Source organism: Pseudoliparis swirei, chromosome 14 (genome assembly GCF_029220125.1).
Source record: "Pseudoliparis swirei isolate HS2019 ecotype Mariana Trench chromosome 14, NWPU_hadal_v1, whole genome shotgun sequence".
NCBI classification, from domain to species: domain Eukaryota; kingdom Metazoa; phylum Chordata; class Actinopteri; order Perciformes; family Liparidae; genus Pseudoliparis; species Pseudoliparis swirei.
Window position 1 is genome coordinate 209,603 of NC_079401.1, and position 27,078 is coordinate 236,680.

General features: G+C 43.9%; 1 protein-coding gene across 1 annotated transcript in view; it reads left to right on the forward strand.

The window, feature by feature from the left end:
- The first annotated feature begins 1,606 nt into the window (after positions 1–1,606).
- LOC130204768 (transcription factor COE3-like) overlaps positions 1,607–27,078 on the forward strand; it is a 38,404-nt gene continuing 12,932 nt past the window's right edge. The window contains exons 1-6 of the mRNA XM_056431738.1: positions 1,607–1,632; positions 7,684–7,840; positions 10,524–10,587; positions 10,709–10,764; positions 11,443–11,516; positions 17,159–17,227. Of these exons, the coding sequence (XP_056287713.1) occupies positions 1,607–1,632; positions 7,684–7,840; positions 10,524–10,587; positions 10,709–10,764; positions 11,443–11,516; positions 17,159–17,227 (446 nt within the window). The remainder of the gene's footprint in view (positions 1,633–7,683; positions 7,841–10,523; positions 10,588–10,708; positions 10,765–11,442; positions 11,517–17,158; positions 17,228–27,078) is intronic.

Here is a 27,078-nt window from a genome sequence, read left to right on the forward strand (position 1 = left end):
TATTCATATTATATTATTTATATAATAACATTAATTTATATTATTTATATAATAACATTAATTCATATTATATTATTTATATAATAACATTAATTCATATTATTTAATTGTATTTATATCAATTTAAAATGTTACATCTTTCAGCAAAAGTATAAACTTTTCCATTTTCAGCTTTTTGTGACCGTGAGCACGAAATATATCCACATATAATCAATAAATAATCAATATGTACAACAAAATATAATCAATATATATGACAATAAATAATCTATGTACAACAATATATATGACAATAAATAATCTCTATATAATCAATATGTACACTCCTCACTCCTTCCTCCTCTTCTTCCTCTGCTCCCTCCTTCTCCACAATGTAACACAATGTAACTGTTGGCATCTTTACACGGGATCCATCACCTGCAAGTACTGTACCTTTAAGAGAGAGAAGAAAGCACCAGACTAGAAGTTTGGACACAGGGAGAGAGAGAGAGAGATGGAGAGAGAGAGAGACAGAGAGAGGGAGAGAGACGGAGAGAGAGACAGAGAGCGAGAGAGATGGAGAGAGAGAGACAGAGCGAGAGAGAGGGATGGAGAGAGACAGAGAGATGGAGAGAGACAGAGGAAGAGAGAGACAGAGAGAGAGGGATGGAGAGATAGAGAGAGACAGAGAGAGAGGGATGGAGAGAGGGAGAGAGAGAGAGAGATGGAGAGACAGAGCGAGAGAGGGATGGAGAGGGAGAGAGACTGAGAGAGACAGAGAGATGGGGAGAGGGAGAGAGAGATGGAGAGGGAGAGACTGAGAGAGACAGAGAGATGGAGAGAGGGAGAGAGATGGAGGGAGAGAGACAGAGAGAGAGATAGACAGAGAGAAACAGAGACAGAGCATTCTCTGTCTCTCTCTTCAAACACACACCCCCTCTCTCACCTCTCCTATCCTTATATGGTCAGGCCCCGCCCCCTGGCTGTGATGTCATCAGCTTGGAGGAAGACCCGTGGGCTTTTGGGGTTTTGGCGTCCAGTCCTGTGGGGCCACAGGACTGAGAGTTTCTCCTCCGCTCCTCATCCCTCCATCATCGCTCCTGTATCCTCTCTCCTCCTCCTCCTCTTTCTTCCTCTCTTTGGGGAAAAGAAAAAAGAAACTTTGTTCGCGCTCGATTCTGTGTCCGGACTCTTCTTCTTCTCGCTTTTTGTCCTCTGAGGATTTTATTTTAATTGTCCTCCTCCTCTTCCTCTCCTTCAACACGGCAGACAATCATTTAAAAAGTCCTTTTAAAAACAGGAAGTTCCATGAAATGTAAAAAGGAGGAAAAGTTCTCGTCTGAGTTCATCTGCGGCTTTTTGTTTTCTGCTGGACTTTAATATCCTCCTCCTCCTCCCCCCTCCTTCTCCTCCTCCTCCTCCCCCCTCTCCTCCTCCTCCTCCTCCTCCCCCCTCACCTCCTCTCCTCCTTCTCCTCCTCCCCCCTCCTCTCCTCCTCCTCCTTCTCCTCTCCCTCCTCCTCCCCCCCCGCCCCGGCCCAGCATGTTTGGCTCCCGGCCCGGCGCCCCCCGGCCGCCTGAAGGAGGAGCCTCTGTCCGGCCGCTGGTGGCTGCACTCATCCGGCGTGATGGACGCCAACACGGCGGCTCAGAGGTAAAGCCCAGGGGCATTGTGGGAGCTGTAGTCTTCTCTATCAAACAGAAACAGTGATTTGTGTTGGAATGTTTTGACGGTTTCATTTTGATCTCCTTAGTTTCACTTTAGTTCTTCTTTTAGTGGAATCACATGTTAATAAAATAAACAGATGAATGTTGGATTTCAGAGTAAAACAAAATGAAGTATTTATCGATACTAAATATAGTTTATATATATATTTGTATATTTTTATATGACAACATGCTGAAGGTCAAATCTGCATCAGTTCAATAATATAGTTTAAACATAAGAGTTTATATTTGTAGAAATATTTATATATATGTATTTATAAAATGAGTTCAGTATTGGATGTATAAATGTATATATATATATATATATGTATATGTACATATATGTATATATGGATGTTTACATACATACTTTATATATATATACACATACACATATATATACACATATATATATTATATATATATATATATATATTTATTTCTGTAATGCAATTAAAAAAAAACAAAATGTCATGCATTCTGGATTCATTACAAATCAACTGAAATATTGCAAGCCTTTTATTTTTAATATTGCTGATTATGAAGAAAACTCAAATATCCTATCTCTAAATATTAGAATATCATGAAAAAGTATACTAGTAGGGTATTAAACAAATCACTTGAATTGTCTAATTAACTCGAAACACCTGCAAGGGTTTCCTGAGCCTTGACAAACACTCAGCTGTTATAAATCTTTTTTTTACTTGGTCTGAGGAAATATTCAAATTTTATGAGATAGGATTTTAGAGTTTTCTTAAGCTGTAAGCCATAATCAGCTATATTAAAAGAATAAAAGGCTTGCAATATTTCAGTTGATTTGTAATGAATCCAGAATGCATGACATTTTTGTTTTTTTAATTGCATTACAGAAAATAAAGAACTTTATCACAATATTCTAATTTTCTGAGACAGTCCTGTATACATGTGTATATATATACATGTATATATACATATATAAACATGTATATTAATATTGATATAAACATGTATATAAACATGTATATTAATGTTGATATAAACATGTATCTTGATATAAACATGTATATAAACATGTATATTAATATTGATATAAACATGTATATTGATATAATCATGTATATAAACATGTATATTAATATTGATATAAACATGTATATAAACATGTATATTAATATTGATATAAACATGTATCTTAATATTGATATAAACATGTATCTTAATATTTATATTACCATGTATTTGAACGTGTATATTAATATTGATATAATCATGTATACAAACATGTATCTTAATATTTATACAAACATGGATCTTAATATTTATATAAACATGTATCTTAATATTTATACAAACATGTATCTTAATATTTATATAAATAGGTATCTTAATATTTATACAAACATGTATCTTAATATTTATATAAATAGGTATCTTAATATTTATATAAACATGTATCTTAATATTTATATAAATAGGTATCTTAATATTATATAAACATGTATCTTAATATTTATACAAACATGTATCTTAATATTTATATAAATAGTAGGGCTGTCAATCGATTAAAAAAAATTAACTAATTAATCGCACATTTTGAAATTGCGATTAATTAATCGCGATTAATCGCGATTAAAAGGGTTTTTCTCTTCGAAAGACTAAATCTTCTAAATGAACGAGTAATCCTGCAGACAGCGTGTATTTTAGACACTTGTTTAATTGTATTCTTTTTTAAAGACAAAACTTCACACAGAGCTGTGTTTTCAAAGAGGCTCCTACCTATAAAGTGTCAGTGAGGTATTTAATATTGTGGATGATAAATTGTTTCTTCAGTGAAACATTCAGATTAGTAAGAAAAGGTGTATTAGAGATTGGTCCTGTCATCTTTAACACTGAACAGCAGCAGAACCAGTGGCCTTGGTAAACTGACAAATATGTAATGTTAACCCTCTGGAGTCTGGGCTCATTTTCTCGATTTTACAAAAACATGTAAATTCACCTTTTAAAGGCTTTTGCATGTGACACATCCCAGTGTTTCCCCCACCATTCTATCAGGGTGAGGCCCCGCCCCCCTGTAATGTTCTCTATCGCGCCAGATTACAGCAGAAGTAATGTACGGTTATTTTCTTAAAGACGTCTTTGTTCTTTTATTAAACTAAACGTTTGTTGTTGGTCGTCTCTACAGCAGCATGTCATTCTGTCTCCACGTGTCGGTCACTCTTCTCGGCTCTCCGTCTCGCCGCAGAGCTCCATGCCGGCGCGTCTGCGCGCGCATCGGGGCGGAGAAAAAAAAAGAAAGTCCCCTTTCCCTTCCGCCCCGCGTCACCGACACGTCGCCCTCTGCTCCTCTGTGAATATGGAGGAGCAGACGGGAGGAAGGAGGCGGACTGCCGCGGCTTGACACTCACAGGAGTGCAACAACTCCAACGCACACCGGAAGTCAACAAAGTTGCGTTAATTGCGTTAAAATATTTTAGTGCGTTAACGCGGCCAAATTAATCGCATAGATTAACGCGTTAACGCTGACAGCCCTAATAAATAGGTATCTTAATATTTATACAAACATGTATCTTAATATTTATATAAATAGGTATCTTAATATTTATATAAACATGTATCTTAATATTTTTATAAATAGGTATCTTAATATTTATATAAACAAGTATCTTAATATTTATACAAACATGTATCTTAATATTTATATAAATAGGTATCTTAGTATTTATATAAATAATAGGTATCTTAATATTTATATAAACATGTATCTTAATATTTATATAAAAATGTATCTTAATATTTATACAAACATGTATCTTAATATTTATATAAATAGGTATCTTAATATTTATATAAACATGTATCTTAATATTTATATAAATATGTATCTTAATATTATATAAACATGTATCTTAATATTTATACAAACATGTATCTTAATATTTATATAAATAGGTATCTTAATATTTATACAAACATGTATCTTAATATTTATATAAATAGGTATCTTAATATTTATATAAACATGTATCTTAATATTTTTATAAATAGGTATATTAATATTTATATAAACAAGTATCTTAATATTTATACAAACATGTATCTTAATATTTATATAAATAGGTATCTTAGTATTTATATAAATAGGTATCTTAATATTTATATAAATAGGTATCTTAATATTTATATAAATAATAGGTATCTTAATATTTATATAAACATGTATCTTAATATTTATATAAAAATGTATCTTAATATTTATACAAACATGTATCTTAATATTTATATAAATAGGTATCTTAATATTTATATAAACATGTATCTTAATATTGATATATATAGTTATCTTAATATTATATAAACATGTATCTTAATATTTATACTAGTGCTGTGAAAAATAACGCGTTAACTCAGTTAATCCAATTACAGGTTTAACTAGTTATTTATTTTTTACGTATTTAACGCATGCGCAGAATGAGCTTCAATCCGTCTGTTGTTGGTCGTTGGGACGAAAAAAAAGTCACTTGCAAAATGAGCTTCCAATACACCACTTCAACCTGAACTCTGTCCGCTCTCATGCAGACGGTCTGTTCATCGGTAATGATCCTTCCGCAGGTTCACCTCCGGAAACCTTGTTACGACTTTTACTTCCTGTCGATCAGGGTCTCAACACGTCGATCGCGACCTGCCAGTCGATCGCGGCGTAGTGTCGGTAGATCGCATGACATTAAAAAGATTGGCCCGCCCCTGACATGTTCTCTATAGCACGCCTTTGTTCTTTATTAAACTAAACGTCTGTTGTTGATCGTATCTCCACAGCAGCATGTCATCTCTGTCTCTACGCGTTGCGTTAACACTTATCGATCTCCGTCTGGCGCGCCACAGAGCTCCGTGCGCGCATCGGGACCGAGCAAAAAAAAGTCACTTGTCAATCTGTCCACCTTTAGATTGTATCATGGTGGAGTTAATGGTTGACAAACAAGAGAAAAATGCTCTGTTTAACCCTCCTGTTACCTTTACATTTACTAACATATTTTACCCTCGGGGTCAATTTGACCCCAGCAATTTAAACCTCCAGAAAATTATTAGAATTAATATTGTTTCCCAAGTTTAAGTGTGAGGTACTTTATGTTTGTTTGTTGACTACCTAAATAGCCCTTTAAATAAATAAAAAATTGATATTTCTTATATGTTTGACACAGTGAAACACAGCCTGGGGTCAAATTGACCCCAAAGAACACCGACATTAAACATTGAATGGGGTCAAATTGACCCGAAAGGTAACAGGAGGGTTAAACATTCTGTTTAGGATGAAGATGTATTAATGTTCCATATGGAAGAAAACAGCTAAATAACTGCTGAGTTGCAGCACCATTGTATAGAAGAATGTATAAATGTATATATCCGTCTTTTGTCATAAATCTCTATGTTCTCACAAAATATACCGAGAATATCGGTAATATGTGATTAATCATGATTAATCCACAAAAACCTGTGATTAACCCGATTAAAAATTGTAATCGTTTCACAGCCCTAATTTATACAAAGATGTATCTTAATATTTATATAAATAGGTATCTTAATATTTATACAAACATGTATCTTAATATTTATATAAATAGGTATCTTAATATTTATATAAACATGTATCTTAATATTTTTATAAATAGGTATCTTAATATTTATATAAACAAGTATCTTAATATTTATACAAACATGTATCTTAATATTTATATAAATAGGTATCTTAGTATTTATATAAATAGGTATCTTAATATTTATATAAACATGTATCTTAATATTGATATAAATAGGTATCTTAATATTATATAAACATGTATCTTAATATTTATACAAACATGTATCTTAATATTTATATAAATAGGTATCTTAATATTGATATAAATAGGTATCTTAATATTTATATAAACAAGTATCTTAATATTTATACAAACATGTATCTTAATATTTATATAAATAGGTATCTTAGTATTTATATAAATAGGTATCTTAATATTTATATAAACATGTATCTTAATATTGATATAAATAGGTATCTTAATATTATATAAACATGTATCTTAATATTTATATAAACATGTATCTTAATATTTATACAAACATGTATCTTAATATTTATATAAACATGTATCTTAATATTGATATAAATAGGTATCTTAATATTATATAAACATGTATCTTAATATTTATACAAACATGTATCTTAATATTTATATAAATAGGTATCTTAATATTTATATAAACATGTATCTTAATATTTATATAAATAGGTATCTTAATATTATATAAACATGTATCTTAATATTTATACAAACATGTATCTTAATATTTATATAAATAGGTATCTTAATATTTATACAAACATGTATCTTAATAGGTATCTTAATATTATATAAACATGTATCTTAATATTTATACAAACATGTATCTTAATATTTATATAAATAGGTATCTTAATATTTATATAAACATGTATCTTAATATTTTTATAAATAGGTATCTTAATATTTATATAAACAAGTATCTTAATATTTATACAAACATGTATCTTAGTATTTATATAAATAGGTATCTTAATATTTATATAAATAATAGGTAACTTAATATTTATATAAATATGTATCTTAATATTTATACAAACATGTATCTTATAAAACTAAAACTAATAATAATAATAATAATAGGAAGAAGACAAAGAAGATATTTGACGCTGTGTCTTTTCTTGTGAGGCGCGCTTGATTCGCAGCCCATGAGGGGTGGAAACCTTTCAGCCTCTGGCTGTAAAATGATTTCAGACACGTGAATTAGAAATGTATTTCTCCTGAGGAGGGGGCGGAGCCTGCTGAGGGCTCCGAGTCGATGATGTCATTAGCTGCTGGAAATGAAACATTGTTTAACACATGAGCGTGTCTTCTTCTCCTTCTCCCCCTTCTCCTTCTTCATGTTCCTCTGTCAGTGGGCGTGTTAACTCTCGTACCTGAGCGTGCCTCTTGTCTTTCTTCAGCGGGGTGGGGTTAGCGCGCGCTCACTTTGAGAAGCAGCCTCCGTCCAACCTGAGGAAGTCCAACTTCTTCCACTTGGTGTTGGCGCTGTTCGACCGCCAGGGGCAGCCGGTGGAGGTCGAACGCACGGCCTACGTGGACTTCGTGGAGAAAGAGAAGGTTAGGGAGGAGCCGGGCCTCGAACCGAGCGCTCCAACACACTCGTGTCACACGAAACACAAGAGGGACGTGCTGGCTTACGAATCAAGCGCAGTGCTTAACTCCACCCCAACATTGTGGTGCATGGTTGACTTTTAGAATGTCCTCCTTCATGCTGGGGCAGAAAGTCAGGGAGGAGCCGGAGTGGAAAACAAACGCACCCCTGAACTCAAGTTGGATGCACAGTGGTGCACATTGATGCACATTAAATACACATTGATGCACATTAAATACACATTGATACACATTGATGCACAGTGGTGCACATTAAATACACATTGATGCACATTAAATACACATTGATACACATTGATGCACAGTGGTGCACATTGATGCACATTAAATACACATTGATGCACATTAAATACACATTGATACACATTAAATACACATTGATGCACAGTGGTACACATTGATACACATTGATGCACAGTGGTGCACATTGATGCACATTAAATACACATTGATACACAGTGGTGCACATTGATGCACATTAAATACACATTGATACACATTGATGCACAGTGGTGCACATTGATGCACATTAAATACACATTGATACACATTGATGCACAGTGGTGCACATTGATGCACATTAAATACACATTGATGCACAGTGGTGCACATTGATGCACATTAAATACACATTGATACATATTGATGCACAGTGGTGCACATTGATGCACATTAAATACACATTGATGCACATTAAATACACATTGATACAAATTGATACACAGTGACACACATTGATGCACATTGATACAATTTGATGCACATTTATGCACATTGATGCACATTGATACACTTTGATGAATATTGATACACATTGATGCACATTGATACACTTTGACACACATTGATACACATTGATACACAGTGACACACATTGATGCACATCAGTGGCGGGCCGTGCATTTTCTATCTAGGCCTTCAATGCCGTCTTACTACAGCTGAACAACCTAATGTAAGATATTAGTTCACTAGTGTTTCCGGTGCGGGGCTTTTATTGTGAAGAGCAGACGGAAAAAGATAAAGTTGTCGTGTTTCTTGTGTTATTAAGTAACGTAAAACCCTCAGTTACACTGAGAATTCAGAGAATCGTATCGTACATGTATATGTATATTTCTATCGATGTATGTGTGTGTATTTATACACACACATACATCGATATAAATATGATGAAGATGAAAGTTCCTGTTTACCCAAACACATGACACAATTAATGAGTCTTTTCAATATGTCCCTCTTGTTCTTCACCTGTTCATTGTGCAGCTCTGTTGCCGCTTGTTCGTTGATCTGTAGATCCGCTCCGTGTCCCCAAAAGTTGTCAAAGCACCGATGCTTGTAGGTGCCGAGCCGTACTTTGGTGTCTCGTTGCTGCCTCGGTTAGACAACTCAAGTTTGCAAAGCCAGTGTGGCTCCCAACACCAAATCCATCACTTGCAACAGGCATCCCCAGCAGTCCGGTGTGCAGAGCTTCTCGGAGCCTGAGCCATCGGTAGCGCTCGTAGTTGGAACTTTGAAAGTGGCGAACGAACCCCTGTCCCGCCTGTGACGGGCTTTGTAGCGTCGGCGTCGGTCTTAAAGTTCGTTGAGAATGGCCTTATAATTATATCCTCGACCAAATCGATATCTTCTCCTCCTTCCGCCATTGTGGGTTGAACAAACAGCTTAGTAGTACGCGAATTATTTCGTTTATCAAATTCAGTTTCCTAGTTCTGAGGTTCTGAGGTTCTGCATCTACCTGCCCATAGACCCCGCCTCTCAATATTGGTAATCCAATCAAAAGACGTGCAGCACTCCGCCTGCTCGCTGCTCCTGTGCCGGTTCCGGGGCCTTCTCGAAGGCCTAGAGGAGCCAACTCTAAAGCTGATTGGTTGACACAACATCGTCATTCCCATTCACTTGAAGCTACCAGCGCCCGCAATGTTGATTCTGAAGGCCTAATGGCAGATTTGAGCCCCCTGGCAACACACGATGGCTGAATATGATTGGATAAAAGATCTAACATAAAGACCAGCCCTCCAAATCTCAACCTGGCGCTGGCAGCAGCGCAACCAAGAGGAACGCTATGAAATTAAGAGAATAACTCTTACTCTGGGAAATAATTGAATACATATTTGTGGGCAAATATATTTAGAAAAAAATATATATTCTGATGATGTTTAGGCCAGCAGAGAAGGCCTTGCTGGCCCTGACGGCCCGCCACTGATGCACATTGATACACAGTGACGCACATTGATACACATTGATGCACATTGATACACATTGATGCACATTGATACACATTGATGCACATTGACACACATTGATGCACATTGACACACATTGATACACATTGATGCACATTGATACACATTGATGCACATTGACACACATTGATACACATTGATACACAGTGGTGCACATTGATACACATTGACACACATTGACACACATTGATGCACATTGATACACAGTGGTGCACATTGATACACATTGACACACATTGATGCACATTGATACACATTGATACACATTGACACACATTGATACACAGTGACACACATTGATACACATTGATACACATTGATGCACATTGATACACAGTGGTGCACATTGATGCACATTGATACACATTGATCCCATGTGTTGTGTGTAGGAGCCGAGTGGAGAGAAGACAAACAACGGGATTCATTACAAGCTGCAGCTGCTCTTCAGTAACGGTGGGTACGCTTCATTTACTGAACGGTTCATTAAAGAAGCAACAATAGTCTTAATGAGTTTAATAATGTTCATGAAAATATTAATCACAATAATTAATAATAATTTAACTCATGTGTTCAGGGGTAAGAACGGAGCAAGACCTATACATCCGGCTGATCGATTCCATGAGCAAGCAGGTAAGCAGCAGTTGATAGGTCTTCTTCATGTACATATATACATATACAGGACTGTCTCAGAAAATTAGAATATTGTGATAAAGTTCTTTATTTTCTGTAATGCAATTAAAAAAACAAAAATGTCATGCATTCTGGATTCATTACAAATCAACTGAAATATTGCAAGCCTTTTATTCTTTTAATATTGCTGATTATGGCTTACAGCTTAAGAAAACTCTAAAATCCTATCTCATAAAATTTTAATATTTCCTCAGACCAAGTAAAAAAAGATTTATAACAGCTGAGTGTTTGTCAAGGCTCAGGAAACCCTTGCAGGTGTTTCGAGTTAATTAGACAATTCAAGTGATTTGTTTAATACCCTACTAGTATACTTTTTCATGATATTCTAATATTTAGAGATAGGATATTTGAGTTTACTTAAGCTGTAAGCCATAATCAGCAATATTAAAAGAATAAAAGGCTTGCAATATTTCAGTTGATTTGTAATGAATCCAGAATGCATGACATTTTTGTTTTTTTAATTGCATTACAGAAAAGAAAGAACTTCATCACAATATTCTAATTTTCTGAGACAGTCCTGTATATACATACATATATACATATATCTATATGGATATATATATACACATATACATATATATATATACATACGTGTGCGTGTGCTTGCATGTGTGTTAGGCCATCATCTATGAAGGGCAGGATAAGAATCCAGAGATGTGCCGAGTCCTGCTGACTCATGAGATCATGTGCAGGTAAGAACCTGAGACCAGGTCACATCTAGTCACATGACATCTATTGTTCATCTGGTCACATGACATCTATTGTTCACCTGGTCACATGACATCTATTGTTCATCTGGTCACATGACATCTATTGTTCATCTGGTCACATGACATCTATTGTTCATCTGGTCACATGACATCTATTGTTCATCTAGTCACATGACATCTATTGTTCATCTGGTCACATGACATCTATTGTTCATCTGGTCACATGACATCTATTGTTCATCTGGTCACATGACATCTATTGTTCATCTGGTCACATGACATCTATTGTTCATCTAGTCACATGACATCTATTGTTCATCTGGTCACATGACATCTATTGTTCATCTGGTCACATGACATCTATTGTTCATCTGGTCACATGACATCTATTGTTCATCTGGTCTCATGACATCTATTGTTCACCTGGTCACATGACATCTATTGTTCATCTGGTCACATGACATCTATTGTTCATCTGGTCACATGACATCTATTGTTCATCTGGTCACATGACATCTATTGTTCATCTGGTCTCATGACATCTATTGTTCACCTGGTCACATGACATCTATTGTTCATCTGGTCACATGACATCTATTGTTCATCTGGTCTCATGACATCTATTGTTCACCTGGTCTCATGACATCTATTGTTCACCTGGTCACATGACATCTATTGTTCACCTGGTCACATGACATCGATTGTTCATCTGGTCACATGACATCGATTGTTCATCTGGTCACATGACATCGATTGTTCATCTGGTCACATGACATCTATTGTTCATCTGGTCACATGACATATATTGTTCATCTAGTCACATGACATCTATTGTTCATCTGGTCACATGACATCTATTGTTCATCTAGTCACATGACATCGATTGTTCATCTGGTCTCATGACATCTATTGTTCATCTGGTCACATGACATCTATTGTTCATCTGGTCACATGACATCTATTGTTCATCTGGTCTCATGACATCTATTGTTCACCTGGTCACATGACATCTATTGTTCATCTGGTCACATTACATCTATTGTTCACCTGGTCACATGACATCTATTGATCATCTGGTCACATGACATCTATTGTTCACCTGGTCACATGACATCTATTGTTCATCTGGTCTCATGACATCTATTGTTCACCTGGTCACATGACATCTGTTGTTCATCTAGTCTCATGACATCTATTGTTCATCTGGTCACATGACATCTATTGTTCACCTGGTCACATGACATCTATTGTTCATCTGGTCACATGACATCTATTGTTCACCTGGTCACATGACATCTATTGATCATCTGGTCACATGACATCTATTGTTCATCTGGTCACATCACATCTATTGTTCATCTGGTCACATGACATCTATTGTTCATCTGGTCACATGACATCTATTGTTCATCTGGTCACATGACATCTATTGTTCATCTGGTCACATGACATCTATTGTTCATCTGGTCACATGACATCTATTGTTCATCAGGTCACATGACATCTATTGTTCACCTGGTCACATGACATCTATTGTTCACCTGGTCACATGACATCTATTGTTCATCTGGTCACATGACATCTATTGTTCATCTGGTCACATGACATCTATTGTTCACCTGGTCACATGACATCTATTGTTCACCTGGTCTCATGACATCTATTGTTCACCTGGTCTCATGACATCTATTGTTCACCTGGTCACATGACATCTATTGTTCACCTGGTCACATGACATCTATTGTTCACCTGGTCACATGACATCTATTGTTCATCTGGTCACATGACATCTATTGTTCACCTGGTCACATGACATCTATTGTTCATCTGGTCACATGACATCTATTGTTCATCTGGTCACATGACATCTATTGTTCATCTGGTCTCATGACATCTATTGTTCATCTGGTCACATGACATCTATTGTTCATCTGGTCACATGACATCTATTGTTCATCTGGTCTCATGACATCTATTGTTCACCTGGTCACATGACATCTATTGTTCATCTGGTCACATGACATCTATTGTTCATCTGGTCACATGACATCTATTGTTCATCTGGTCTGACATCTATTGTTCATCTGGTCACATGACATCTATTGTTCATCTGGTCACATGACATCTATTGTTCATCTGGTCACATGACATCTATTGTTCATCTGGTCACATGACATCTATTGTTCATCTGGTCACATGACATCTATTGTTCATCTGGTCACATGACATCTATTGTTCATCTGGTCACATGACATCTATTGTTCATCTGGTCACATGACATCTATTGTTCATCTGGTCACATGACATCTATTGTTCATCTGGTCACATGACATCTATTGTTCATCTGGTCACATGACATCTATTGTTCATCTGGTCACATGACATCTATTGTTCATCTGGTCACATGACATCTATTGTTCATCTGGTCACATGACATCTATTGTTCATCTGGTCACATGACATCTATTGTTCATCTGGTCACATGACATCTATTGTTCATCTGGACACATGACATCTATTGTTCATCTGGTCACATGACATCTATTGTTCATCTGGTCACATGACATCTATTGTTCATCTGGTCACATGACATCTATTGTTCATCTGGTCACATGACATCTATTGTTCATCTGGTCACATGACATCTATTGTTCATCTGGTCACATGACATCTATTGTTCATCTGGTCACATGACATCTATTGTTCATCTGGTCACATGACATCTATTGTTCATCTGGTCACATGACATCTATTGTTCATCTGGTCACATGACATCTATTGTTCATCTGGTCACATGACATCTATTGTTCATCTGGTCACATGACATCTATTGTTCATCTGGTCACATGACATCTATTGTTCATCTGGTCACATGACATCTATTGTTCATCTGGTCACATGACATCTATTGTTCATCTGGTCACATGACATCTATTGTTCATCTGGTCACATGACATCTATTGTTCACCTGGTCACATGACATCTATTGTTCACCTGGTCACATGACATCTATTGTTCACCTGGTCACATGACATCTATTGTTCATCTGGTCACATGACATCTATTGTTCATCTGGTCACATGACATCTATTGTTCATCTGGTCACATGACATCTATTGTTCATCTGGTCACATGACATCTATTGTTCACCTGGTCACATGACATCTATTGTTCATCTGGTCACATGACATCTATTGTTCATCTGGTCACATGACATCTATTGTTCATCTGGTCACATGACATCTATTGTTCATCTGGTCACATGACATCTATTGTTCATCTGGTCACATGACATCTATTGTTCATCTGGTCACATGACATCTATTGTTCATCTGGTCACATGACATCTATTGTTCATCTGGTCACATGACATCTATTGTTCATCTGGTCACATGACATCTATTGTTCATCTGGTCACATGACATCTATTGTTCACCTGGTCACATGACATCTATTGTTCACCTGGTCACATGACATCTATTGTTCATCTGGTCACATGACATCTATTGTTCATCTGGTCACATGACATCTATTGTTCATCTGGTCACATGACATCTATTGTTCATCTGGTCACATGACATCTATTGTTCATCTGGTCACATGACATCTATTGTTCACCTGGTCACATGACATCTATTGTTCACCTGGTCACATCTATTGTTCACCTGGTCACATGACATCTATTGTTCATCTGGTCACATGACATCTATTGTTCATCTGGTCACATGACATCTATTGTTCATCTGGTCACATGACATCTATTGTTCACCTGGTCACATGACATCTATTGTTCATCTGGTCACATGACATCTATTGTTCACCTGGTCACATGACATCTATTGTTCATCTGGTCACATGACATCTATTGTTCATCTGGTCACATGACATCTATTGTTCATCTGGTCACATGACATCTATTGTTCATCTGGTCACATGACATCTATTGTTCATCTGGTCACATGACATCTATTGTTCATCTGGTCACATGACATCTATTGTTCATCTGGTCACATGACATCTATTGTTCATCTGGTCACATGACATCTATTGTTCATCTGGTGACATCTATTGTTCATCTGGTCACATGACATCTATTGTTCATCTGGTCACATGACATCTATTGTTCATCTGGTCACATGACATCTATTGTTCATCTGGTCACATGACATCTATTGTTCATCTGGTCACATGACATCTATTGTTCATCTGGTCACATGACATCTATTGTTCATCTGGTCACATGACATCTATTGTTCATCTGGTCACATGACATCTATTGTTCATCTGGTCACATGACATCTATTGTTCATCTGGTCTGACATCTATTGTTCATCTGGTCACATGACATCTATTGTTCATCTGGTCACATGACATCTATTGTTCATCTAGTCACATGACATCTATTGTTCATCTGGTCACATGACATCTATTGTTCATCTGGTCACATGACATCTATTGTTCATCTGGTCACATGACATCTATTGTTCACCTGGTCACATGACATCTATTGTTCATCTGGTCACATGACATCTATTGATCATCTGGTCACATGACATCTATTGTTCATCTGGTCACATGACATCTATTGTTCATCTGGTCACATGACATCTATTGTTCATCTGGTCATGACATCTATTGTTCATCTGGTCACATGACATCTATTGTTCATCTGGTCACATGACATCTATTGTTCATCTGGTCACATGACATCTATTGTTCATCTGGTCACATGACATCTATTGTTCATCTGGTCACATGACATCTATTGTTCATCTGGTCACATGACATCTATTGTTCATCTGGTCACATGACATCTATTGTTCATCTGGTCACATGACATCTATTGTTCACCTGGTCACATGACATCTATTGTTCACCTGGTCACATGACATCTATTGTTCACCTGGTCACATGACATCTATTGTTCATCTGGTCACATGACATCTATTGTTCATCTGGTCACATGACATCTATTGATCATCTGGTCACATGACATCTATTGTTCATCTGGTCACATGACATCTATTGTTCATCTGGTCACATGACATCTATTGTTCACCTGGTCACATGACATCTATTGTTCACCTGGTCACATGACATCTATTGTTCACCTGGTCACATGACATCTATTGTTCATCTGGTCACATGACATCTATTGTTCATCTGGTCACATGACATCTATTGTTCATCTGGTCACATGACATCTATTGTTCATCTGGTCACATGACATCTATTGTTCATCTAGTCTCATGACATCTATTGTTCACCTGGTCACATGACATCTATTGTTCACCTGGTCACATGACATCTATTGTTCATCTGGTCACATGACATCTATTGTTCACCTGGTCACATGACATCTATTGTTCACCTGGTCACATGACATCTATTGTTCACCTGGTCACATGACATCTATTGATCATCTGGTCACATGACATCTATTGATCATCTGGTCACATGACATCTATTGATCATCTGGTCACATGACATCTATTGTTCATCTGGTCACATGACATCTATTGTTCACCTGGTCACATGACATCTATTGTTCACCTGGTCACATGACATCTATTGTTCATCTGGTCACATGACATCTGTTGTTCATCCGGTTCATCTTGTTTCAGTCGCTGCTGCGACAAGAAGAGCTGTGGGAACCGGAACGAAACGCCATCAGACCCTGTGATCATCGACAGGTACAGACACACACACACACACACACACATACATTACATTACATGTCATTTAGCACAGGGGTCCCCAACCCCCGGGCCGCAGTGAATAAATAAATTTTATTTTGTATTTTTTTAATCAGTCGGAAAAATATCTTATTTTGAAAAAGGACCGGATACACCCGTGTGTCTGAGCCGCGTTCAGGAGTCTTAAAGTTTGGGTTTATCGCTGCACGCGAGTCTCACACGCCGAACCCTCTGCTGGCGGCACAGTGACAAAGAATCTTAAAACATATTCAACCTGCTCAATGAATTCTGTCACTTCAGGGAAATGACAACTGTTTTCAAGTTCGCCGATAAAGTCGCTGCTGTGTGGGCGAGTGAACAGCGGAATATTCTACATGTTTCAGACGTTGACCGGGTGGCAGTGGCGTCCCTAGGCTAAAAAGCCCCGGATGTTTTTTAATTAGCCCCGAATGTCAACCTTAGAGTACAAACTAAGGACAACAAGAATACAGGAAGTAACTTTTCCTCAACTCAGTCAAACTACTAAAGTACCATAAGTAAGTGCTATTTAAGAGCCACTGAAGTGCAAATCTGTGTTTTAATCCAGATATAGTCGGAAAAGATGTGTTTTCAGTCTCAGGCGGAAGATGTAGAGACTTCCTGCTGTCCTGATGTCAGTGGGGAGCTCGTTCCACCACTGAGGAGCCAGGACAGCAACAGTCTGGATGTAGAGTGATGAGCTCGAGGTGCAGGAGGCACAAGACGATTGGCTGTTGCCGAGCGGAGCGAACGTGCCGGGGTGTACGGTGTGACCATATCCCGGATGTAGACGGCGCCCGATCCGTCTAGAGCACGGTACCAAGAACCAGTGTTTTGAAGCGGATGCTGCTCCACCGGTAACCATGGAGAGTGGAGGAGCGGAGTGGTGTGGGTGAATTTCGGGAGGCTGAAGACCAGTCAAGCTGCTGCATTCTGGACGAGCTGCAGAGGTCGGATGGCCTTAGCGGGTAGACCAGCCAGGAGGGAGTTGCAGTAGTCGAGGCGTGAAATGACCAGAGCCTGGACCAGAGCCTGGACCAGAACCTGTGCCGCCTTCTGAGTAAGAAGAGGCCGTATTCTCCTGATGTTGTGCAGCATGTACCTACAGGAACGCGTCATCACAGCGATGTTGGCCGTCAGGGAGAGTTGACTGTCTAGTGTCACCCCGAGGTTCCTGGCAGTCGGGGGCGGGGCCAACACAGAGCTGTTGAAGGTGGTAGTCAGGTCATGGGTTTCAAGATTCAAGATTCAAGATTCAAGATGTTTTATTTGTCACATACACACACAGGGTGTGCAGTGAAATGAAAGTGGCAATGCTCAGCAGGAATGTGCAAGGGCAACAAGTACACACTATTTACAAATAAAAAACAACACAATATTTACAGTAAGTGTGTGTGTGTGTGTGTGTGTGCCTAAGAGGGGCAGTTGTGTGGGTCTATGTGGGGGTCCTGGTGAGGTCGGAGTTCACAATCCTGATGGCCTGAGAGCCTTTCCCTGGAAGGAATAGTAGCTCGGTCTTGTCAGGGTTGATCTTCAGGTGGTGAGCAGACATCCACTGAGAGATGTCGGTCAGACAGGCAGAGATTCTGCTACCTGTGTTTCAGACGGTGGAAACGAGAAGATCAGTTGGGTGTCGTCAGCATAGCTATGGTAGGAGAAGCCATGCGAACGAATGACAGAGCCGAGAGAAGAGGAGGGGACCCAGGACGGAGCCTTGAGGAACCCCATAGTGAGAGGAAGAGGAGGGGACCCAGGACGGAGCCTTGAGGAACCCCATAGTGAGAGGAAGAGGAGGGGACCCAGGACGGAGCCTTGAGAGACCCCACAGTGAGAGGAAGAGGAGGGGACCCAGGACGCAGCCTTGAGGGACCCCACAGTGAGAGGAAGAGGAGGGGACCCAGGACGGAGCCTTGAGGGACCCCATAGTGAGAGGAAGAGGAGGGGACCCAGGACGGAGCCTTGAGGAACCCCATAGTGAGAGGAAGAGGAGGGGACCCAGGATGGAGCCTTGAGGACCCCATAGTGAGAGGAAGAGGAGGAAGAGGAGGGGACCCAGGACGGAGCCTTGAGGAACCCCATAGTAAGAGGAAGAGGAGGGGACCCAGGATGGAGCCTTGAGGGACCCCACAGTGAGAGGAAGAGGAGGGGACCCAGGACGGAGCCTTGAGGGACCCCATAGTGAGAGGAAGAGGAGGGGACCCAGGACAGAGCCTTGAGGAACCCCATAGTGAGAGGAAGAGGAGGGGACCCAGGATGGAGCCTTGAGGGACCCCACAGTGAGAGGAAGAGGAGGGTACCCAGGACGGAGCCTTGAGGAACCCCATAGTGAGAGGAAGAGGAGGGGACCCAGGATGGAGCCTTGAGGGACCCCACAGTGAGAGGAAGAGGAGGGTACCCAGGACGGAGCCTTGAGGAACCCCATAGTGAGAGGAAGAGGAGGGGACCCAGGATGGAGCCTTGAGGTACCCCACAGTGAGAGGAAGAGGAGGGGACCCAGGATGGAGCCTTGAGGAACCCCATAGTGAGAGGAAGAGGAGGGGACCCAGGATGGAGCCTTGAGGTACCCCACAGTGAGAGGAAGAGGAGGGGACCCAGGATGGAGCCTTGAGGGACCCCATAGTGAGAGGGAAGAGGAGGGACCCAGGATGGAGCCTTGAGACCCCATAGTGAGAGGAAGAGGAGGGACCCAGGATGGAGCCTTGAGGACCCCATAGTGAGAGGAAGAGGAGGGACCCAGGACGGAGCCTTGAGGAACCCCATAGTGAGAGGAAGAGGAGGGACCCAGGACGGAGCCTTGAGGACCCCATAGTGAGAGGAAGAGGAGGGACCCAGGACGGAGCCTTGAGGGACCCCACGTGAGAGGAGGGGACCCAGGATGGAGCCTTGAGGGACCCCATAGTGAGAGGAAGAGGAGGGACCCAGGACGGAGCCTTGAGGACCCCATAGTGAGAGGAAGAGGAGGGACCCAGGACGGAGCCTTGAGGACCCCAGCAGTGAGAGGAGGAGGGGACCCAGGACGGAGCCTTGAGGGACCCCATAGTGAGAGGAAGAGGAGGGACCCAGGACGGAGCCTTGAGGACCCCATAGTGAGAGGAAGAGGAGGGACCCAGGAGCCTTGAGGACCCCATAGTGAGAGGAAGGAGGGGACCCAGGACGGAGCCTTGAGGGACCCCACAGTGAGAGGAAGAGGAGGGACCCAGGACGAGCCTTGAGGACCCCATAGTGAGAGGGAAGAGGAGGGGACCCAGGACGGAGCCTTGAGGACCCCATAGTGAGAGGAAGAGGAGGGGACCCAGGACGGAGCCTTGAGGGACCCCATAGTGAGAGGAAGAGGAGGGGACCCAGGACGGAGCCTTGAGGACCCCATAGTGAGAGGAAGAGGAGGGGACCCAGGACGGAGCCTTGAGGGACCCCATAGTGAGAGGAAGAGGAGGGGACCCAGGACGGAGCCTTGAGGGACCCCACAGTGAGAGGAAGAGGAGGGGACCCAGGACGGAGCCTTGAGGAACCCCATAGTGAGAGAAGAGGAGGGGACCTAGGACGGAGCCTTGAGGAACCCCAGTAGTGAGAGGAAGTGGAGGGGACCCAGGACGGAGCCTTGAGGAACCCCAGTAGTGAGAGGAAGTGGAGGGGACCCAGGATGGAGCCTTGAGGAACCCCATAGTGAGAGAAGAGGAGGGGACCCAGGACGGAGCCTTGAGGGAACCCAAAGTGAGAGGAAGAGGAGGGGACCCAGGACGGAGCCTTGAGGAACCCCAGTAGTGAGAGGAAGTGGAGGGGACCCAGGACGGAGCCTTGAGGAACCCCATAGTGAGAGAAGAGGAGGGGACCCAGGACGGAGCCTTGAGGAACCCCATAGTGAGAGGAAGAGGAGGGGACCCAGGACGGAGCCTTGAGGGACACCACAGTGAGAGGAAGAGGAGGGGACCCAGGACGGAGCCTTGGGGGACCCCACAGTGAGAGGAAGAGGAGGGGACCCAGGACGGAGCCTTGAGAGACCCCAAAGTGAGAGGAAGAGGAGGGGACCCAGGACGGAGCCTTGAGGAACCCCATAGTGAGAGAAGAGGAGGGGACCCAGGATGGAGCCTTGAGGGACCCCACAGTGAGAGGAAGAGGAGGGGACCCAGGACGGAGCCTTGAGGGACCCCACAGTGAGAGGAAGAGGAGGGGACCCAGGACGGAGCCTTGAGGGACCCCAAAGTGAGAGGAAGAGGAGGGGACCCAGGACGGAGCCTTGAGGAACCCCATAGTGAGAGAAGAGGAGGGGACCCAGGACGGAGCCTTGAGGGACCCCACAGTGAGAGGAAGAGGAGGGGACCCAGGACGGAGCCTTGAGGAACCCCACAGTGAGAGGAAGAGGAGGGGACCCAGGACGGAGCCTTGAGGAACCCCATAGTGAGAGGAAGAGGAGGGGACCCAGGACGGAGCCTTGAGGGACCCCATAGTGAGAGGAAGAGGAGGGGACCCAGGACGGAGCCTTGAGGGACCCCACAGTGAGAGGAAGAGGAGGGGACCCAGGATGGAGCCTTGAGGGACCCCACAGTGAGAGAAGAGGAGGGGACCCAGGATGGAGCCTTGAGGGACCCCACAGTGAGAGGAAGAGGAGGGGACCCAGGACGGAGCCTTGAGGAACCCCAGTAGTGAGAGGAAGTGGAGGGGACCCAGGATGGAGCCTTGAGGAACCCCATAGTGAGAGAAGAGGAGGGGACCCAGGACGGAGCCTTGAGGAACCCCATAGTGAGAGGAAGAGGAGGGGACCCAGGACGGAGCCTTGAGGGACCCCACAGTGAGAGGAAGAGGAGGGGACCCAGGACGGAGCCTTGAGGAACCCCAGTAGTGAGAGGAAGTGGAGGGGACCCAGGACGGAGCCTTGAGGAACCCCACAGTGAGAGGAAGAGGAGGGGACCTAGGACGGAGCCTTGAGGGACCCCACAGTGAGAGGAAGAGGGGACCCAGGACGGAGCCTTGAGGAACCCCAGAGTGAGAGAAGAGGAGGGGACCCAGGACGGAGCCTTGAGGGACCCCACAGTGAGAGGAAGAGGAGGGGACCCAGGACGGAGCCTTGAGGAACCCCATAGTGAGAGGAAGAGGAGGGGACCCAGGACGGAGCCTTGAGGAACCCCAGTAGTGAGAGAAGAGGAGGAGACCCAGGACGGAGCCCTGAGGGACCCCAGTAGTGAGAGAAGAGGAGGAGACCCAGGACGGAGCCCTGAGGGACCCCAGTAGTGAGAGAAGAGGAGGGGACCTAAGACGGAGCCTTGAGGGACCCCATAGTGAGAGAAGAGGAGGGGACCCAGGACGGAGCCTTGAGGGACCCCATAGTGAGAGAAGAGGAGGGGACCCAGGACGGAGCCTTGAGGGACCCCATAGTGAGAGGAAGAGGAGGGGACCCAGGACGGAGCCTTGAGGAACCCCATAGTGAGAGGAAGAGGAGGGGACCCAGGACGGAACCTTGAGGGACCCCACAGTGAGAGGAAGAGGAGGGGACCCAGGACGGAGCCTTGAGGGACCCCACAGTGAGAGGAAGAGGAGGGGACCCAGGACGGAGCCTTGAGGGACCCCATAGTGAGAGGAAGAGGAGGGGACCCAGGACGGAGCCTTGAGGAACCCCATAGTGAGAGAAGAGGAGGGGACCCAGGACGGAGCCTTGAGGGACCCCACAGTGAGAGGAAGAGGAGTGGACCCAAGACGGAGCCTTGAGGAACCCCATAGTGAGAGGAAGAGGAGTGGACCCAGGACGGAGCCTTGAGGAACCCCATAGTGAGAGGAAGAGGAGGGGACCCAGGACGGAGCCTTGAGGAACCCCATAGTGAGAGGAAGAGGAGGGGACCCAGGACGGCGCCTTGAGGGACCCCCCCATAGTGAGAGGAAGAGGAGGGGACCCAGGACGGAGCCTTGAGGGACCCCACAGTGAGAGGAAGAGGAGGGGACCCAGGATGGAGCCTTGAGGGACCCCACAGTGAGAGAAGAGGAGGGGACCCAGGACGGAGCCTTGAGGGACCCCACAGTGAGAGGAAGAGGAGGGGACCCAGGACGGAGCCTTGAGGGACCCCACAGTGAGAGGAAGAGGGGACCCAGGACAGAGCCTTGAGGGACCCCACAGTGAGAGGAAGAGGGGACCCAGGACGGAGCCTTGAGGGACCCCACAGTGAGAGGAAGAGGAGGGGACCCAGGACGGAGCCCCGAGGAACCCCATAGTGAGAGGAAGAGAAGGGGACCCAGGACGGAGCCTTGAGGGACCCCATAGTGAGAGCAAGAGGAGGGGACCCAGGACGGAGCCTTGAGGGACCCCACAGTGAGAGGAAGAGGAGGGGACCCAGGATGGAGCCTTGAGGGACCCCACAGTGAGAGAAGAGGAGGGGACCCAGGACGGAGCCTTGAGGGACCCCATAGTGAGAGGAAGAGGAGGGGACCCAGGACGGAGCCTTGAGGAACCCCATAGTGAGAGGAAGAGGAGGGGACCCAGGACGGAGCCTTGAGGAACCCCATAGTGAGAGGAAGAGGAGGGGACCCAGGACGGAGCCTTGAGGGACCCCACAGTGAGAGGAAGAGGAGGGGACCCAGGACGGAGCCTTGAGGGACCCCACAGTGAGAGGAAGAGGGGACCCAGGACGGAGCCTTGAGGGACCCCACAGTGAGAGGAAGAGGAGGGGACCCAGGACGGAGCCCCGAGGAACCCCACAGTGAGAGGAAGAGGATCAGACACAGATCCTCTCCACGTTACCCGGTAAGTGCGGTCGTTAAGGTAGGAAGAGAAAAGAGCGAGTGCAGTGCCTGAGATCCCAGGTCCTGAAGAAAAGAGATAAGGATCTGGTGGTTCACGGTGTCAAATGCTGCAGAAAGGTCTAGAAGGATAAGGACAGAGGAGAGAGAGGCTGCTCTAGCAGAGTGAAGGATAAGGACAGAGGAGAGAGAGGATGCTCTAGCAGAGTGAAGGATAAGGACAGAGGAGAGAGAGGATGCTCTAGCAGAGTGAAGGATAAGGACAGAGGAGAGAGAGGATGCTCTAGCAGAGTGAAGGATAAGGACAGAGGAGAGAGAGGCTGCTCTAGCAGAGTGAAGGATAAGGACAGAGGAGAGAGAGGCTGCTCTAGCAGAGTGAAGGATAAGGACAGAGGAGAGAGAGGCTGCTCTAGCAGAGTGAAGGATAAGGACAGAGGAGAGAGAGAGGATGCTCTAGCAGAGTGAAGGATAAGGACAGAGGAGAGAGAGGATGCTCTAGCAGAGTGAAGGATAAGGACAGAGGAGAGAGAGGCTGCTCTAGCAGAGTGAAGGATAAGGACAGAGGAGAGAGAGGATGCTCTAGCAGAGTGAAGGATCAGGACAGAGGAGAGAGAGGATGCTCTAGCAGAGTGAAGGATCAGGACAGAGGAGAGAGAGGATGCTCTAGCAGAGTGAAGCTGCTCAGCAAGGAGGCCAGTCTCTGTCGAGTGGCCTTGTCTCCAGACTGGTGAGGGTCAAGAAGGTCGTTACTGTGGCGATAGGAGGACACTTGGCTCAAGAGAGCTCGCTCCAGAGTTTTGGAGAGAAAAGGAGGAAGAGAGACCGGTCTGTAGTTGCTGACTCCAGACGGGTCGAGGTGGTTTCTTCAGGAGAGGGTTGACTCTCGCCTCCTTCAGAGGGAAACAGCCAGTTGAGAGGGAGCTGTTAATAAGATGGGTGAGGAAGGTCAGAAGGTCAGGAGCAATAGCCTGGAGAATGGGAGAAGGGCGCAGGTGGTCGGTCGAGCGGAGGTCACCAAGCTAAGAACTTGATTGGGAGACAGGGGGGTGAAAGAGGAAAGAGAGGGGGATGAAGAAGTTAGTGTTGGTGAGGAGATAGAAGATGGATTAGTAAAGGAGGAGCGGATGTCGTCCATCTTGTTTGTAACGTAGTCACAAAGTGGCAGAAGGGTGGAAGGAGGAGGGGCCAGGGGGGATCAAGGAGGTTGGAAAAGATAGAGAAGAGTTGTTTGGGGTTAGAGAAGATTCAAGATTCAAGATGTTTTATTTGTCACATACACACACAGGGTGTGCAGTGAAATGAAAGTGGCAATGCTCAGCAGGAATGTGCAAGGGCAACAAGTACACACTATTTACAATAAAAAACAACACAATATTTACAGTAAGTGTGTGTGTGTATGTGTGTGTGTGTGTGCCTAAGAGGGGCAGTTGTGTGGGTCTATGTGGGGGTCCTGGTGAGGTCGGAGTTCACAGTCCTGATGGCCTGAGGAAAGAAACTCCGTCTCAGTCTCTCTGTTCTTGCAGCGTGACTACGGAGGCGCCTGCCTGACCGCAGCAGCTGAAACAGTCTGTTGTTGGGGTGGTGAGGATCCTTCATGATCCTGCCGGCTCTGGTTCTGCACCTCCTGGTGTACAAGTCCTGCAGGGTGAGGAGTGTAGTTCCAATAGTGCGTTCAGCCGATCACACTACTCTCTGCAGAGCCTTCCTGTCCTGAGCGGAGCAGTTGCCAAACCAGGCTGTGATGCTTCCTGTCAGGACGCTCTCTACAGCTCCAGAGTAGAAGGACTGAAGGATCCTCTGGGAAACTTTAAATTTCCTCAGCTGCCTGAGGTGGTAGAGGCGCTGCCTTGCCTTTCTCACCAGAGTGTCTGTGTTCGTTGACCATGTCAGATCCTCGGTAATGTGGACTCCCAGGTATTTATACCCGCTCACCCTCTCCACAGTAGTCCCGTTAATCCCCAGTGGTGAGTACGTCCTCTGTTGTTGTACCCTCCTAAAGTCCACAATCAGCTCCTTAGTTTTGGTGACATTCATGATGAGGCTGTTGTCCTGGCACCAGAGTGACAGATCAGCAACTTCCTCCAGGTAGGCCTTCTCGTCGTTGTCGGAGATCAGGCCCACCACCACTGTGTCATCCGCAAACTTGATGATGGTGTTGGAGCTGAACCTGGCCACACAGTCATGGGTGAGTGGGTAGCAGGTCCGTCTTTCAATCAATGTGTACAGGAGTACAGTAGGGGCTGAGGACGCAACCCTGGGGGATCCTGTGTTCAGGGTGAGGATTTGAGGTGTGTCTGCCCACCCTGACCACCTGTGGCCTGGCGGTCAGGAAGTCCAGGATCCAAGCACACAGCGGGGTGTTCAGTCCCAGCTCAATCAGCTTGCCGGCCAGTCTGGGGGGGACTATGGTGTTGAAAGCTGAACTATAATCAATGAACAGCAGTCTCACATAGCTCCCCCTCTGGCTGTCCAGATGAGAGAGTGTGGTGTGCAGCACCTGGGAGACAGCATCATCCGTGGATCTGTTTGGGCGATAAGCAAACTGCAGCGGGTCCATGGAGGAAGGGAGGAAGGCGCAGATGTAGTCCTTTATCAGCCTCTCAGCATTTCATGACCACCGAGGTGAGGGCCACCGGTCGGTAGTCATTCATACATGCTGGAGAAGCATTCTTGGGCACAGGGACAATAGTGGATCTCTTGAAGCAGGCGGGGACCACGGACTCAGCCAGGAGAGGTTGAATATTGTGGTGAACACTGGAGCTAGCTGGTTAGCACAGGTCTTCAGTACTCGCCCAGATATGCCATCTGGACCTGCAGCTTTCCTGGTGTTCACCCTCAACAGAGCCCTCCTCACACTGTGCTCGGTCACAGAGTGTGTGTTCATCCCCAGCGGTAGAACTCACCTCGGCTACGCTAACGGTGTTGTTGTTAGTCGGCGAGCTAAGCGCTGTTGTTGCTAGCCTCAAACCGTGCATAAAATGAGTTCAGGTCGTCCGCTAGGGATGCGTCGGCACTCACCATTGCGGGGTCTGCTCTGGTAGTCTGTGATAGTCCGTAGCCCCTGCCATAGGCGCCTGGTGTCGCTGCTCCATCTGTGATTCCACTCT